Source organism: Daldinia caldariorum (genome assembly GCF_022478825.1).
Source record: "Daldinia caldariorum strain CBS 122874 unplaced genomic scaffold F4812scaffold_35, whole genome shotgun sequence".
NCBI classification, from domain to species: Eukaryota; Fungi; Ascomycota; class Sordariomycetes; order Xylariales; family Hypoxylaceae; genus Daldinia; species Daldinia caldariorum.
Window position 1 is genome coordinate 32,048 of NW_025953071.1, and position 15,825 is coordinate 47,872.

At 47.3% G+C, this 15,825-nt stretch overlaps 7 protein-coding genes across 7 annotated transcripts; 3 read left to right on the plus strand and 4 right to left on the minus strand.

Moving 5' to 3' along the window:
- The first annotated feature begins 36 nt into the window (after nt 1-36).
- On the plus strand, nt 37-2,607 carry F4812DRAFT_448679 (aspartic peptidase domain-containing protein). Its single transcript, XM_047935882.1, has 2 exons — nt 37-1,320; nt 1,434-2,607. The coding sequence occupies exons 1-2, from the start codon at nt 682-684 to the stop codon at nt 2,289-2,291; spliced, it is 1,497 nt and encodes a 498-aa protein (XP_047785223.1). The 5' UTR covers nt 37-681; the 3' UTR covers nt 2,292-2,607.
- Nucleotides 2,608-2,632: 25 nt separating this feature from the next.
- Nucleotides 2,633-5,655, minus strand: F4812DRAFT_294760 (uncharacterized protein). Its single transcript, XM_047931175.1, has 6 exons — nt 5,375-5,655; nt 4,887-5,299; nt 4,763-4,835; nt 4,532-4,713; nt 4,412-4,472; nt 2,633-4,344 (listed from the first exon to the last, which is right to left on the minus strand). Exons 1-6 carry the CDS (start codon nt 5,469-5,471, stop codon nt 2,930-2,932), a joined length of 2,241 nt encoding a protein of 746 aa, XP_047785224.1. The 5' UTR covers nt 5,472-5,655; the 3' UTR covers nt 2,633-2,929.
- A 114-nt stretch (nt 5,656-5,769) lies between these two features.
- F4812DRAFT_448685 (Molybdopterin biosynthesis MoaE) lies at nt 5,770-7,004 on the plus strand. Its single transcript, XM_047935883.1, has 2 exons — nt 5,770-5,992; nt 6,073-7,004. The coding sequence occupies exons 1-2, from the start codon at nt 5,863-5,865 to the stop codon at nt 6,417-6,419; spliced, it is 477 nt and encodes a 158-aa protein (XP_047785225.1). The 5' UTR covers nt 5,770-5,862; the 3' UTR covers nt 6,420-7,004.
- A 1,084-nt stretch (nt 7,005-8,088) lies between these two features.
- Nucleotides 8,089-10,846, plus strand: F4812DRAFT_464245 (small oligopeptide transporter; the record flags this gene model as incomplete). The annotated part of the gene is made up of 6 exons (XM_047938325.1): nt 8,089-8,343; nt 8,404-8,697; nt 8,747-8,807; nt 8,866-9,962; nt 10,077-10,314; nt 10,398-10,846. 6 exons carry the CDS (start codon nt 8,089-8,091, stop codon nt 10,844-10,846), a joined length of 2,394 nt encoding a protein of 797 aa, XP_047785226.1.
- Nucleotides 10,838-12,536, minus strand: F4812DRAFT_448706 (3-oxoacyl-reductase; the record flags this gene model as incomplete). Its single annotated transcript, XM_047935884.1, has 3 exons — nt 12,080-12,536; nt 11,017-11,968; nt 10,838-10,961 (listed from the first exon to the last, which is right to left on the minus strand). Coding segments are annotated over exons 1-2 (779 nt in total), but the record flags the coding sequence as incomplete, so codon positions are not given.
- Nucleotides 12,379-14,103, minus strand: F4812DRAFT_448708 (uncharacterized protein). The gene is made up of 2 exons (XM_047935885.1): nt 12,530-14,103; nt 12,379-12,447 (listed from the first exon to the last, which is right to left on the minus strand). The coding sequence occupies exon 1, from the start codon at nt 13,584-13,586 to the stop codon at nt 12,867-12,869; it is 720 nt and encodes a 239-aa protein (XP_047785228.1). The 5' UTR covers nt 13,587-14,103; the 3' UTR covers nt 12,379-12,447; nt 12,530-12,866.
- Nucleotides 14,104-14,228: 125 nt separating this feature from the next.
- On the minus strand, nt 14,229-15,565 carry F4812DRAFT_448713 (P-loop containing nucleoside triphosphate hydrolase protein). Its single transcript, XM_047935886.1, has 2 exons — nt 14,489-15,565; nt 14,229-14,425 (listed from the first exon to the last, which is right to left on the minus strand). Exons 1-2 carry the CDS (start codon nt 15,299-15,301, stop codon nt 14,411-14,413), a joined length of 828 nt encoding a protein of 275 aa, XP_047785229.1. The 5' UTR covers nt 15,302-15,565; the 3' UTR covers nt 14,229-14,410.
- Between the last annotated feature and the right edge of the window lie 260 nt (nt 15,566-15,825).

Genomic DNA, 15,825 nt, shown 5'->3' on the forward strand with positions numbered 1-15,825 from the left:
ACCTATTCTAATTTTCTCTTCGGGTCTATTCTACTCGTGCCTATCAATAGTCCTATCAATAATGGAGACATAGAGCTATAGGGGCGTATAGAGAGAGGGAGAAAGAGAGAGAGAGAGAGAGCGTGTGAGAGAGATAGGGACGAGCCTGAGTCTCTTTCTTGTTTTCCTCGCTCGACGTTTAAATGCTAGCTGGATAGGATATCACTCTATCATTCTACTCTACTACATGGCACACACTCACTCAAACATACTTACCATGGTGCATATATGATTGCGTATGCAAATACTCGTACCGGCCTATCAGATATCAATTCACCCCTTCTTCTCTTTACTCCTACCTCTGGGTCTATTTTGTCAACTGGTCGATTTGTTAACCACCACTAAATTGGCACCAATTGACCGCATTGCCGGCGCGTGGCGACGAATCATCAAACTAGGCCCCCGGCTAGCTTCCAGGCTTCTAACCTTCCCGACATTCTAACCTAGTGCAGGCCAGCCTGGTGGATCGTACCCCTAGCACTGAGTTGCCTGGATCTACCTGATCTACTTGAATCTGCCTACCTTTCTGCTTCATCAATATCTTCTCTCTAGCTTTTCTTGCTCCCGATTCCTTCTCCCTTCTCCCTCCTCAAGCCGGCGTTTCCTTCGTTTCGAGTATTTTTTTTTTCTTACTCGTTCGCCATGAGGTCCCTTTCACTTATCGCTACCGTCTCCGTAGCGGTTATTACGGCGGCGGCGGCGGCGGCGGCGGCTGCCGATACTAATTCCCAGAAAGTCATCCCCGTCAGCTTTGGCAGATCAACCACTAAGCAGCCTGCTCTTCGTAGACGCGTTGGCACTTATTCACAAGAGCTGAACAACAACTTGACTGGTGGCGGTTACTACGCTCAAGTTACCGTGGGAACTCCACCCCAAACTGTTGACTTAGTTGTCGATACCGGGAGTAGCGACGTCTGGATATTAGATAGCCGCGCGGACCTCTGCGGGTCTAAAAAAAAGCAGAATTACTACAGATATTGTCTGTCGACGTACGATCCTTCTAAGAGCTCGACCTACTCCGTTGTTTCTCGGAATGACTTCAGCATCCGCTATGTCGACGGTTCAGGGGCTGAGGGCGACTATATTCGGGATACCTTCAGCATCGGCGGTGCCAATATTGAGCATTTGCAGATGGGCCTTGCCGAGAATTCCACCATCAACTCTGGACTCTTAGGTATAGGGTTTGCTGCCAATGTTGCTGCTCTGACGCCGTATCCAAACATTATGAATTTGTTCCAAGATCAAGATCTGATCGCCATTCAAGCTTATAGCTTGTATTTAGTATGCAACCCCCTCCCTCCCCCTTTTCCTCTTCCCTTAATTTCCAAGTATTTCAATAGTTTTCTCCGGACAGGTCAAGAAACCCCCCGTGTTTGACTAATTTGTTACCGTAGGATGATTTATACGCCGAGACTGGAACAATCTTATTTGGTGGTTTGGATACCCAGAAGTTCATTGGAAAGCTTAAAACCGTCGACATTGAACCTGATCGGTCCGGCAATTATTCATCCTTCACTGTCACACTGTCGTCTTTGACCACGACCGCCGATAATGGCACTGTGACTAACTACACCCGATCTGTTGTCCCGGTTATACTTGACTCAGGTACTACTTTGACCTACGTCCCCTACACCGTGGCGAACCGCATCTATCGTGCCTTCGGTGCCGTAGATGACACGTCTAGAACTGGCCTTGTCTACATCAACTGCGAGCATCTAAACAACAAGAATTTCACATTTGATTTCCAATTTGGCGGCAAGGATGGCCCTATCATCCGAGTCCCCATTGATGAAATGATTCTAGATAATGTCAAGGCATATATTGAACTGGGACTAGATGTGCCGTCTCTACCTTTCGATAATGTGTGCAGTTTTGGCCTTCAGGGGAGTGCGGAATATTATCTACTGGGTGACACGTTCCTACGTTCTGCCTACGTAGTCTATGATCTCACCAACAAGGAGATCGGACTGGCCCAGGCAAATCTTAATAGTACTGAGAGCAAAATCGTGGAGATCACCGAATCCGGTATCCCCGACGCCAGCGGGGTCGCGTCCCAGGTCAGCGCAACGCAGACAGCCACAGGAGTGCCCGGTACTCAATCGCCTACCGGGACCTCTTCAGCCACACCTGGTAGTCAGAGCAGCGAGGGAGCTAGTTCTAAAGTTGTGCCTGTGCCAAGTTGGGAGGCTCTAGTTGTAGCCTGTGTAGCAAGTCTAGGTGGCTTTATGGGTACTGGGTTGATCGTGTTATAGATTGAGGAATTAACTATCGCAGTATGGCAACACACAACTTAACCTACAAGGACGTGGTTAGGGGACAAGAAGCTGGACGAGTGTGGACCGATCGAAGTCATGATACCCAGGAGATGTATGGAAACATAAGGGTTCACATTGTATTATAGGCTTTCCTGTGTACTCTCGAACGAGTATTTTCCTGGTTTTGTCTTTTTCTGTCTCTTACCTTGGCCCTTTACAGTATTTAAGTCGATAGGGCGAACTTTTTCCGTATATAATTTTGGGCTGGGTAATGCAATATATATTAATTGATCAGAGCGCAATATGACTCCTATACTATTTGCGCAGCTGCTGATATGCCTACGTGTTAGTAAGGTATCTAAGGAACCGCTCCCTCCCCGAGCTGTCGGAAATAAGCTGAAGGATAGATGAATAGAACAGTTTACGCTAAAACCAGTAAAGCCATTTAGTGTAGAATGCTAAATATGTATACGTGCTGCTGCTAGCATCGATAAAAGTGTGGCAAGTGGTTTACTAACACAACCGTCAATATCATTTAAACGAGCTATTAATATGCTCTACCTAAAACTGCTCAAGGTTAACCTTGATACCTAAGGTAACAATACATGCCAATACACTAAGGGGAGTGTAGCGCACTAATTCATCCTCTCATACCGCTCTCGTGCTTTATCTTTGGCCTTCGAAACGAAATCTGAGTAATCACTTTTTGTAGCTCGAGCTGCTTCTTCAGCAGCGTCTCCGATCTTGCCGCCCTCAGCTCCAAGGCCCACCCCAGGAGTATAGGCCATAGTCTCGATGATAGCGGTTCGTCCACCCCCTTCGGCTCCGAGGCCTTCGCCCGTGCTCCATCCCATTTTCGCCAGTAATCCCGCCCCTTTTGACACTGCAGGTTTTGCAGGTGGTACCTCCACTGCTTGCCCTCCATCCTTGTTCGCCTGGGGGTGTTTTCGAGGAAGGTGAGGCTTTGGTTTGCTGGGCTGGTTGTGCGCCATTCGTCGCTCCTTGGCCCGATCTCGATAACTGGATACAGGTTCCTTGCCAAGTACTTTCAAGTCTGCGGTTGCCTTGGCAATTGCCGCGTCGTTGTCGAGATTGGCCTTGTGCATATCGCTTATCTGCTCATGTCGGCGGAGCGAGGGCTCACTCTTGAACTTACGTCTACAGAGTAGGCAACACATTTGATCAAGGTCAGCGTACGAAACAAAGGCTGTTGATACTGGAGCCGGAGAGTTTAGAATCGGGGGGCCAATAGCATTAGAACCAGTCACGGGAGCCCTAATTTCGACAGGTTCTGTCCTATTGCTCGACTCCTTCGGTCCGTGAAGTTCGGCATGCTTGTTTGCCCACATCTGTAGTTGAGGGGCCATCGCAATGACCTTCTTGCCATTGGGAGCGGTAAGATCCTTCTCCGCTTTCCTCTTTTTGGTATCCTTGCCCGGCGGTCGGTCGGCGTCGTCTTTGAGCTGCTCTGTATTGGATGGCTTATCCTCATATAAAGCCTCATTGAATATTATAAGCTCGTTAGCATACACCGACGGGTTCCAATATACCAGTCTCAGAGACTCGTTATGGGTTGCCGCGAAAGTGAACCGGCGATCTTCGCCTTGTATGGGGTGTAGAACGGGTATAAAGACGCCAGAATGGATGAAGGCGATAGAAACAGGCTTTGAAGCAACCGTAAACTGAGGAGAAGCATTATACTTGGCCATAGCGGCTCGAGCATCGTCTAGAGTTGAAAATTCGGCAAACCCATAATTACAACTGATATCCGAATATTTATCGCGAATCATGAAAACGCGTACCAGCGAGCCAGGCTTGGCGCCCAATCCGCTGGTATTGCCAATCGGAGCTGTACTCTTGAGTTTATTTGGAGCACTAGATGATGGCCTAGGCTCTTCTTCCTTAGTCACGTAGAGCTTCTTGATGTCATTGGCCAACGTAGTCTCGACGACAGAAGAAGCCAGTTCGCGAATGACAATGAACTGGGATGGCGTCTGCTGTGGGCATTCATCGCTTTTGCCATCAAGCTTCATGTCGGCGGTATTCTCCGCTGAGGCTAATAGTCAGTTCTGATGGGGATATGAAATTATGAAATTTCCCGTATGAACGCGACTCACATGTCCTAGGCGCTTTGCATTGTTTGCAGGTAGCTCGGCGCGAGAAGTTTTCGAAATGGCACTATCAATCCGAAGTTAGGTAATTTGGAAAGACAGAATGAATGGAGCTTTGTGACTTACCATGGTGCATTTCCAATCGTCCGGGTTAGCAATATGACGCCGCTCTCGACTATACTCAATAGGTATACGAATGGGGGAACCACGAGGGTTGGCTATCTCAAGGCCAGGGTAGTTTCTCTCGTAAAAGTCGACAGCATCATCTTCGGACCTGAACTCGGCAAACGCGTACAATCGACGGTTGCCTATTATATTTAGTAGTGGTTTATCATATTGAAAGGGTTCAAATCGTACCACTTCTGTCGTCTGATTTGATGCGGATCTCGACAAGACCAGTAGCTCCCAAATCCCGCATGGTAGAATCAATCTGGCCACAAGGTCAATATGAATGAATAGCGACATGTAAGAGGATGATTACCTCTTGCACGCTCATTCTCTCAGGTATGTCGTCCAACTTCAAGGTATGGTAGGGTCTTCCAGACCTAGGACGACGGCTATCATGGTAATGATTGTCATCGCCAGAATCGAAAGGGGAGGAAGCGCCCGAATTGGCGCGTCGGGGACTTCGATTGTAACGTCCTCGGGGATCATCGTGATCTGTATAATATCGACCGCGATCGCGGTCGTACGGGGGCGAATATTCGGATTCCCGGTCGTAGGTTTCGCCGCTAGGTTTCATGGAGCGATCCGTGTAATGATTGCGGTATTCAGGAGAGGCGTCTCGTCGGTGAGGCGAATGGTATCTTCTCCCGGCGGGAGAGCGCCGAGTGCGATAGGATTCGTCCCCTCTTGGTCCCTTTGGAGGCGTCCTTCTAGGTGATCTAGAGGATTCTTTTCCTCGCAGGGAAGTCAGCGCAAGCTCATTATTCATCTCGACAAGCTATCCTCCAGGCTATATCATTTTACCATGCCGCGAACGATAGTGGTGGTCCCTAGGAGCAGGCGATCTACGTCTGTGGTAGTCACGCTCGTCGTGAGGCCGATGATCGTAGTCGTCGTACATGTTGACGTTGACGTCGATGTTGATGTTATTTTATGCGCCCGCCAGCTTGAATATTGCGAAGCAGCGTCAGTTATGCGATGAACATGGGCGATTTACAAAACTTAATGGGCGTAATTGGTAAAGAGAGTTGAAAAATATAAGTGTAAATCCGCGGTTCCAAGTAAAGCAATACTATGTACCTAAATGGTAGAAGAGAGTTATATTACGTAAGTACCTAGGTCCCTAAACCTGATAGGTACCTCCTAGGCTACCTAGTAGGTACGTAGTACTTCTAGGTAGGTACCTACCTAACATATGTACGTCAAGAACCTGCTTTAACAAAAATAATACCTACCTTCCTAAGGCTACCTACCTCCTACCAACCTAATATCAACAATCTATACCAAAGAGTATGGACCCCGAAACAACCGAAGTCAAAGAGGATTCCTGCTACGTCGGACTCACCTACGACCATCTGAGCGTCAACAGTGTGATGAACAGAGTTCGCAGCCCTCAAGCAGGTGCAATAGTCATGTTTGCGGGTTAGTAGTGATCGCGCCGTCTTACCCTCCCGCGAGATGACCAGTATTACTTTGGTTCTTGTATCCTCATGCTCTTGTAGGCACGACCCGTGATAACTTTGGCGGAAAGCCTGTGAAGGAACTTCAGTACTCTGCTTACAACCCATTGGCATTGCGCACCATGCTGTCCATATGCAAAGAAATCCGTGCCGAGTATGGCCTCATATCAATAGCTATGGTCCATCGTCTTGGAACTGTACCCATCGGAGAGGAGAGTATTCTCATAGCAGTGTCTGCCCCGCACAGACAAGCTGCGTGGCGAGCCGGTGAACGAGCCCTTGAAGACTGCAAAGAGCGTGTTGAAGTCTGGAAAAGAGAAGAATTCGAAGGCGAAGACGGCGTTTGGAGAGCAAATAGGGACGGCGCAAAAGGGACATTCAAGTCCTAACCCGCACTTTCGCCTCCGCAGTCACTCCAACATCAAACCAAACCTAGCAACCTGACAACTTCAGGTTTCATAAAACCTAATTAAACTATAGGGCTACCCTGGATGGTGTCTTATCTCACTGTTAATTAAGGAAATGCATGCAATTCGACACTCGAGTTACACTCCGTAATCCGCAACTAAGCCTCTGAGGCCGTACGTACATATCATGTGTATGCGGTTCAGTAATAGGATATTACACACTACCCAAGGCTCCTATTTCAAGCCCTACGTTAATCATTTCTCTGGAACGGGCTTTCTCTATTAAAAAAAAACCCCTGCTCTTTGTACTGACTGAGTTTTATCGAGATTGTCGACTTCCAAGGGGGTAAATATAAGAATAAATCGTTCCATTCATTAATTAACCGGTTAAATCCTAGGTACATCGAGATGGTGTGTTCAGGGGACCACTCGTGCAGAACTCGCAATTCAATCGGCAAAGATTAACAATGCTCCATAATACCATTTATTGGGCACCTGGCGAATAATTGATAATTGACCATAGCATAGTATTTTTTTTGTTATATATTTTTTGCCGAACTTTCCGTACAGCTCCAGAGCTCTCCGAGTCCCGCTGTGGGAAACATTCTCAATAATATCAGTCGACTCGGTCCAGACGCCCCGTCGATGGCACATACCTATAACAACTAGGCACACGTCCCAATAATATTTGAAAATGAGCCTCGCACCGGTTCAGACCTTTCCTGGGGTTGGCCTTGGCGCTGCTCATCTATGGATTGAGGCTGCTATAGTGAGACAAGTCTATAAAGGCTTGTCGTATCTTTCTACAGCCTTGTAGTCCCGCCGCGCTGCGTAGGGTATCAGTTGTAGTCCATGCAGCATGTCCAGTGCCTTCACTTTCCGTTAGCATGGGCGGTGCCCCAAGCGCTTGGCCGAGTACGACTCTCCTCTAGGACCTTTTCCTGACTGGGCACCTCGCTTCTTGACTATCATATATCACAAGCTTAGTAGAAGTGGGACGGCAGCATTATATGTTTTCTCATGATACCTGATTTCAGTATTTTCAGACCCACCCCTTTCAGCATCGAACATCTTCCAAAGTACCTATACACATATATTATATAGAGCTTAAAGGGGTAAAGCTTACGGACGGAAGCCAGTCTTCTTAGTTCTACTTCTAGGAATGGCCCCACTCAGGGTAATATGCCATGCCTACCTAAAGTACCTATATAATCCTGGCACACATCGTTGCGTCGTCGTTATCCATCCACTTGGAGTTATCTAATTTAGGCAGGCTACCTATGACTAGGGTGTGTGTACGCATATCCGTCTCCTCCGTAACATCCAATCTCGAAAACAGCAAAAGCTGGTTCCCCATGCCGGGCCCATCGTAGCTCATCGTCTTACTCTCCGGGTCGGCTTCGACGACAGGTGGGAGATGCCATATCACCCGTTGGGGTTTCGATCACGCTCTGCTGAATACATTGGTTACGTACATCTGCTCTTTCCTCTGAGCTGATCTACGCTGGTATAAATTAGCATGCAGCCCCTATTAGTCCTGAGTCAAGGCTGTGTGTCCCTTTACTTACTTCCCTCTTTCGCTGTGCTATGGTCAGGCTAAATGTGAGAATTTGGTTTCTAACATGACTGCAATTCTTCTCTAGGTATCGACATGGTTTTCAACTTCCGCAAGCGCGCTATCACCGAGGAGATCACTCCAACCAGCATCTCTTGCAGTGAAGTAATAGAGGCCACCGGTGTTGAGGTTCTTACTACCGTCAAGGCATTCGAAGAACAGCATAAACTTGATCCCAACTTACCAATCGAAGATCACGATAATGTCGATGCGGCCCTTACATCTGGTGATGCTGAGAAGGGAATCGAGGTTGAGGCGGCATTACTCGAAGAAAATAGCCCTTACCCGGAAGTAGGTCCCTATCTACCCTAGCTGTTTATGACTTGCTTAGATATCTAAACGACTTAAAAGGTACGCGCTGCGGTAAGAGACTACGATATCGACCTACCGGCTAATACAATTCGAGCTTGGGTAATCGGCTTGGCTTTGTGTACCGTAGGCTCGGCCGTAAATATGCTCTTTTCCTTGAAGAATCCTACTATACAAATCACCACGTATGTCATCCAGTTGATCGCGTACCCCATTGGGCGAGGATGGGACTTGATATTCCCCGATCGAAAGTTTAATATATGGGGGATCAAGTTTAACTTGAAACCTGGAAAGTTCAACTTTAAGGAGCATGTTATTATCGTCGCCATGTCGAATGTAAGTCAAAGATATATGGCTAAGCGGATAGAAGTTGAACCCTGAACAGGCCGCTTATGGTGGAGGCTTCTTGTACGCCACCGACGTCCTGATTGCTCAGCAGGTATTTTGTAAGTTGCGTCTCAAATGCGACTCTATAGGCTTAGGAAGCTAATGCTTGGAGGAAAGATAAGCAACACTTCGGTTGGGGCTTCCAGATACTATTTGGGATTACCACACTTTGCACAGGATACGGCCTAGCCGGGCTCGCCAGACGCTTCCTTGTCTGGCCGGCTGCGATGATATGGCCTTCCGATCTTGTAAACGCTTCATTGTTCTATGCTCTCCACGACCACTCACCTTCCGATCCTGTTCAGTCGAATGGTTGGAGAATTAGCCGATATCGATGGTTCTTATACATCACGCTTGGCGGATTCGTATGGTATTGGTTCCCAGGCTGGATCTTCCAGGGGCTATCTTACTTCACGTTCATATGCTGGGCTGCTCCTAAGAACGTTGTTGTTAATAAGCTCTTTGGGGGGTTGCATGGATATGGCCTCCTACCGACGACTTTAGACTGGACCATGATCTCTGGTTATGCGCTATCTCCGCTCGTCCCCCCTTTCCACGCCATAGCCAACACTGTAGCAGGTGTATTTATCTTCTATATCGTCGTTTCTATGGGCTTACACTTCTCTGGCGCATGGTACGCCGATTACTTTGTCGTCCAGTCATCGAGTGCCTTCGATAATACCGGTGCCGTCTACAACGTCTCACGAATCCTGAACGACGATTTGACCTTCAACGAACAGAAGTATCACGAATATTCTCCCCTGTTCCTCTCAACTCAGTTTGCCCTTACCTACGGGCTTTCTTTTGCCGCCGTCGCCGCCGTAGTTGTCCACGCTGTTCTATATCACGGGAAGCAGATCGTCTCGCAGTTTAAGCTTGCCCGAAATCAAGAGGACGACATCCACATGAAGCTAATGAGGAAGTATAAAGATGCCGAGGATTGGTGGTACCTTGCCCTCTTTGCTATAATGATTGGCTTGTCGTTTATTGTGTGCTGCGCTTGGCCTACAGGGTTTCCTGCTTGGGCTTATGTGGTTTGCATCTTAATCCCACTGGTCTGGACAATTCCGATTGGCATCGTGCAAGCAATCACAAATATCCAGCTCGGGCTGAACGTCTTAACAGAATTTGTCGTTGGCTACATGTTGCCCGGTCACCCTCTAGCCATGATGATGTTCAAAAACTATGGTTACATTTGCATACAACAGGCTCTTGTAAGTACATCTCTGAAGTCTCTTTCTAACAAGAAGAGTAGTGGGCAAATTGTAGAAAGATATATGAGCTACATACCTTTTGCAGCGAGTTTCCGATGCTAACTTTGACTTTAGTACTTTGCTCAGGATCTAAAGCTTGGTCATTATATGAAAGTGCCTCCCCGTACCATGTTTTGGTCGCAGCTGGTTGCTTCAGTATGGTCGGCCATTGTTCAAATCGCTGTTATGAACTGGGCCTTGGGAGCGATTCCTAATATCTGCTCCGACGACCAGCCTGATAATTATGTATGCCCGAACGGCAGGGTCTTCTATACAGCATCGATCATATGGGGTGCTATAGGCCCTGCGCGAAGTATGTAAATATCAACGTCGCGATGTTTTCTAAGCATCCAACTCTCGTTCCCCTGCGATCAGTATCATTAACACATCTTACAGTGTTCAGCGGTGACGCCATATACTCCTCTTTGCAATGGTTCTGGTTCGTTGGCGCTATCACGCCTATAATTACTTGGTTCTTGGCCCGTCGCGCTCCAAAGTCTATATTTCGCTTTATAAATATGCCGCTTTTTTTCGGGGGCGCGAGCTGGATCCCGCCCGCCACGGCATATACATATCTTTGCTGGGGAACAGTCGGCTTTGTGTTCAACTACTACATCAAGCGAAAATGGAACGGCTGGTGGATGCAGTATAATTATATTACATCGGCTGGTTTGGACGTGGGCCTAGCCATCTCAACTGTCGTCATATTCTTCACACTCTATCTCACCTCTGCCAGGTTACCAAAATGGTATGGAAATTACGATGTGTTCGATACCCTCGACCAGACGGGGTTAGCAATCAAGAGCTTTGTTGCCGACGGAGAAACGTTCGGGCCAAACACATAGGCATAATCTACCTCGTATGATACTGTTCGACTAGCGTATTTGTATGACAATGATTGACATAATGACAGCTGTGTCCAAGAGAATAGTAGAACCGAGATGTTAAGAAGAAGCCGCGGTACCGACCCCCTAAAAAGAAGCAGCTAATCCTACAAAGACTAACCCAAACGCAGATATAGGCAATGTCATTAACCATGTCCTCCACTACGATATAATTCTCTATTATGCATTTAAAGAGCGATTGGGAGTGAGAACTGTGCATACCAGGCTTGAGTCTAGACAGGTGTCAGTCAAGTCATAGGCAACGAAAGCGAAGTAGACCATAGATATGCTGGGCGTCCTTCATGTTTTCAGCATCCCGTCAACCCCGACAACGCTGCCATTTATATATCTGGCCTCGTCACTCATTAAAAAGGCAACAACCTATAATGATAAAACTGTCAGCTTCTGCACGGTCACGGAATGCTCCAATATGGTAATAGCCATGTCGCAAAATACTCACCCCTGCAATGTCTTCTGGAGTACCCATCCTGCCCAGCGCATTTCCTTGTTCCATACGCCGCCTTGCCTCCGGCGTTCCCGTAACGATTCCCGTGTTTGTCGGGGTATCAATGTATCCTGGTGCGACAATATTTACTCGAATTCCTTTTGGACCCAGCTCAAGCGCCATGCACTTACTAAAACCGATAACACCGAACTTGGTGGCGCAGTATACGGCTGTTCCCGCGTCGGGATTCCACCCAGAGATGGAACTCACGTTGACATAGCTGCCGCCGGGGGTTGTCATATGCGGAATGGTGGCCTTGGTCACGTTGAACATACCTTTGAGATTGACGCTGACCAGCTTGTCGAAATGCGCCTCGCTCGTTTCTGTCAGGGACATAGAGGTTGGATTGACGCCAGCACAGTTAAATACGTGGTCGATGCGTCCGTACTTGGCCACGACCTGGGATACCCGCTCATTTACATTGACGGAGTTTGATACGTCCAGAACGTGAGCCGTGTGATGCTCTGAACTGCTACCGCCAACACAGAGCGCGAGTGTCTCGGCTAGACCAGCCTCGTTGATATCTGTGATAGCAAGAATGGCACCTATACCGTTCAACTTGATTGCTGTACCGCGTCTGGTCCGGAGCGAATATTAGAAAAAAGATGCGTCAGCTAGAGAGAGAGTGGCCAACTGGGACACGAAGTCTACCTAAGCCTTAAAGTGGGATAGGTTTGATACGACTTACCCGATACCACTCGCCGCGCCGGTGAGGAGGATCACTTTGCCAGAGAGACTCGAGGACATGATATAAGTGCGTAGGATAATGTTAAAGGTAGGTATATAAAGCTTTACGATATCTTAGGTACCTTTCATACTTTTCGAAGAACTTTCAACTACAACATCTACAACATCCCCCCCGCACTTATAGATACCATTCCCCCACCTGAGCTCGGACAAGGCTTGTTCCCCTCCATTCTATGATACGGATGACCGATAACCCCTATGGACGCGTAAAAGGGGACGGGGCCCTTTATCTGGGTATATTGCCAAGAGTGGGAAGTGGGATTCAAGCCAGTCAACTAAAGACAGTTTCATACCAAAAGTGTACACTACTGTAAGCCACACGCCACTGCTAATGTGTATATATATATATACCTATATATATCAGGTACCTAACCTAATAAATATATGCATAGGTACACAGATGTTCGTCTGATCATATTCCCTGTGCTGTCCGAAGTAAGTCTACAAACCCAAAACCTATCCGTCGCATTCGCATATCTGTAGATACCTATACTCCCCTGGCCTCGTTTTGAACCCCGTAAATAAGCCTTTCGTATCCCGATAGAAAAAAAAAACATATATAAAAAAAACAAGTTTATAGGTTCGAAGGCTCATTCTGTGTAGTGTAGATGGGTATGAGTAAAACTGATGCCAGGGTATATAATAAGCTGAAAATGCACCAAACCCCTTGCCCGTTTTTAACGCCAAAATCAATTGAAAGCAGAGGAGGAAGATGTTCTTGCGGTTCCTTCATTCGTAGAATCGTTCATCCCATTCGTGTCGCAGCAGATCGACCGACAGAGGCCACCAAGACATTAAGGGCCCTTCGATACTAGAGACCTGCTGATGTTTCGAGGCCTTCTTAGAGGTTTTGCGTTCGACCACCTCGGACTCGATCCATTCGTGCTCCATGAGCTCCTCTGACGCGGGCCACCATGACATTAGCGGTCCCGAAATCTCAGAAACGTGGCTCTCTTCCAGTGCAGCTATGCGGACCTGCTCTGCCTGCCTGTCCAATTCAGACACTGACGCCACGGCATGCGACGTCTCCTCCGACTGTCTGCCTAGGAAGACGGGAAATTCGAAGCCATCTTCAAATCTTAGTGGGCGCGTCCGGTAATAAGGGTCCAGTGAGGACGGTAAGTACACACCTTCGTCGAAGTCGGACTCGCAGTCGCTGAGGACTGGGGTTTCGTTGGTCTCCGATTCGGGCGTTTGCGTACCCGATTCAAATGGTGTTGCGTAGCCATCGCGGTAGACGTGGTTGATGATAACCCTGTCCTTATGGCCGTTGTGGTGCAAGTGATTCGCATAGAGCAAATGTGAAAGATCGTCCTCGTTGTAGATGGCGACCTGGGCGTCGATCTTGGTGTCCTCTGGGACAGTGCTGGGTTCGATGTGAGCATGAGCATGAGTAGCGGCTGCTTGGGTGGCAGTCAGTTGCTCAAGCTGGAAGATATCACCCTGCATGATGGTTGGCTTTTTGGATGCTTTGATCTGATAGATCTAATATATTGACCGTAGTCGTAAGTAGTAGTAATGATGATCTTGGATCTGGATGTAGATTGATGGATGCATAGCTAGATTATTTCCCCAGACATGATGTTCCATTTTATATACAGAGGCCAAGGCTATATATTATATGCTATATGTTATACACGTATGCTACGATGAATCGAAAAAAACAAAACAAAAAACAACTGTCCGACTATCGTACTAGAACCATACTCGAACTATTAGATCCGAAGTATTCTCGTCTCATCAGGCCAAGCCTCATAGCTTGGGCAGTCCCGTCGCGCCTAGGCGGACGACTCCCTGTAGCAGAAAATGAAAAGCAGGAGAAAAAAGCGGGTTTATGGTGGCGTGTTCTTGAATCACTATGCTATTGATAATCGTATGATCAGGGGTCAGCAAGTCCGGCTTCACCCGAGCGACAGAAAGCCTTCCCTTCCGGCTTTTCTAATGCCCCTTAGTACGAGCTATACGGGGAACGCCAACGCCAACCGTTAACCTAGCGCGCCCCCCCAGATCTTAGTCGAGAATTCATTTTGAAGCTACGGGATGAATCCTGGTATATCAGAAAGAATATTAGAACTTTTTTATCGTCTATCTAGATGCTGAATGATGCTTCTCATTCTCGCCATCCACATAGTTCCACCACAACTAGAATATTTTTTTTTTTTAATTTTTTTTCCCTTGGTTTACCTGACCAACGACAACCTCCAAGCGCGGATGCATCAGAAATTAGATCGCGTTTCGCCGCCTTCAGTTGCACATGTCAAGAGCATTAGTACCTATACAAGGACTTTCTGTTCATGAAGTCATTAAAACCGTGTTATTAGTCTCGCATTAATATGATCTCGCAAACTCACCTTGATTTCCTCAAGAATTTCCTCTCGTACAACTTCAGGTTCCCTATTAGCATCTACTCGGGTAATCTTCATTCCCGACTCTTCAAGGGCAACGAGCATCGCTTTACTCTCAGCAATGGAACGCGTAATTCTCTCCCACACCGCCGATTCATCGCCATCATCCGGCCGTCCTGATGTCAAGGCTCGTCCGAGCACACGTGCAAACGAAACCTCGGGAGGACAGGACAAGTAAAAGATGCAGCAAGCCTGCGGCATTTGAGTCACCCACTCTACAACGTGATGTTCATTACGGGGGAAGCCATCAATGAGCCAAGCCAACTGGCCGTTGTGTATCTTTCCAATCTCGATGGCGATCCGCATCAACAAAACTGCAAGACGAGCTGGAATGTCAGGCTTCTTGGTTCCCTTCTGGCGCGGCAAACTATTCACCCAAGAGCCGGGGATTCCATCCTGGTAACGGATTAAGTCGCCGTAGGATAGGTGAGTTAAGTTGGGGAATCTTAAATCGAGAAAAGTCGAGATTGTACCCTTCCCTGTACCGGGCGCTCCTAATATGAAGAAGACGATGGGTTCCTTAGGATGATGTGGTTTGTATAATTTTGTTGGTGCATCCCCTATCTCACCTGGGTACCGGTAGCCTGTTGTATAACCTGTTGTACCAACGGTCTCAAGTTGTCTTTGATTTAGGTTACCTGTACCTCTGGTTCTACCGCCCCCACCCAGGAAGGGTAATGATAGGATTCCGCTGAGATTGATTCTTGAAAGGAAGCGCCGTACCACCGTCGTAATTATTTCGAGCATATTGGTCAACATAATGTCTTCATGCCAAGTTAATAAAACTAAACAGGCACCAGGAAAAGGCCATCGTCTACATGTATTTTCATGCACGATTGCCTCGTGAATGAAAACAACTTACTATTGCTTCTAAAATATTGTTTAAACCTAGATAGGTAGGAATTATAGGTAGGATCTGGTCTGGTAACTAATGATTCAAGTTTACTGACTGAAACCTTGCGTGCTCGCGCCTAGCATTCGAGGTGGAATCTAGAGGCTACATATTCCTCATATTATATATATACCTAGTTATATAGTTATATAGTTATATATATATTAGGTATATATGAATTTGTATCACCTGAACGAGAAGCTCCTATATAATGTATGGACGTCTATTGACTCGGACGGCTCAAAATGGTCTCTTCGTGATTCATCTGTTTGACAAAATAACCCCTAACCTGGAAAAATCGTGAGGCTTCTACCGCAGCCTCCTACGCACGTCAACGGGTACTGTACATAGTAGCTTCCAAAGCAAATCAAACAGCTCCTAGATTAGGCAG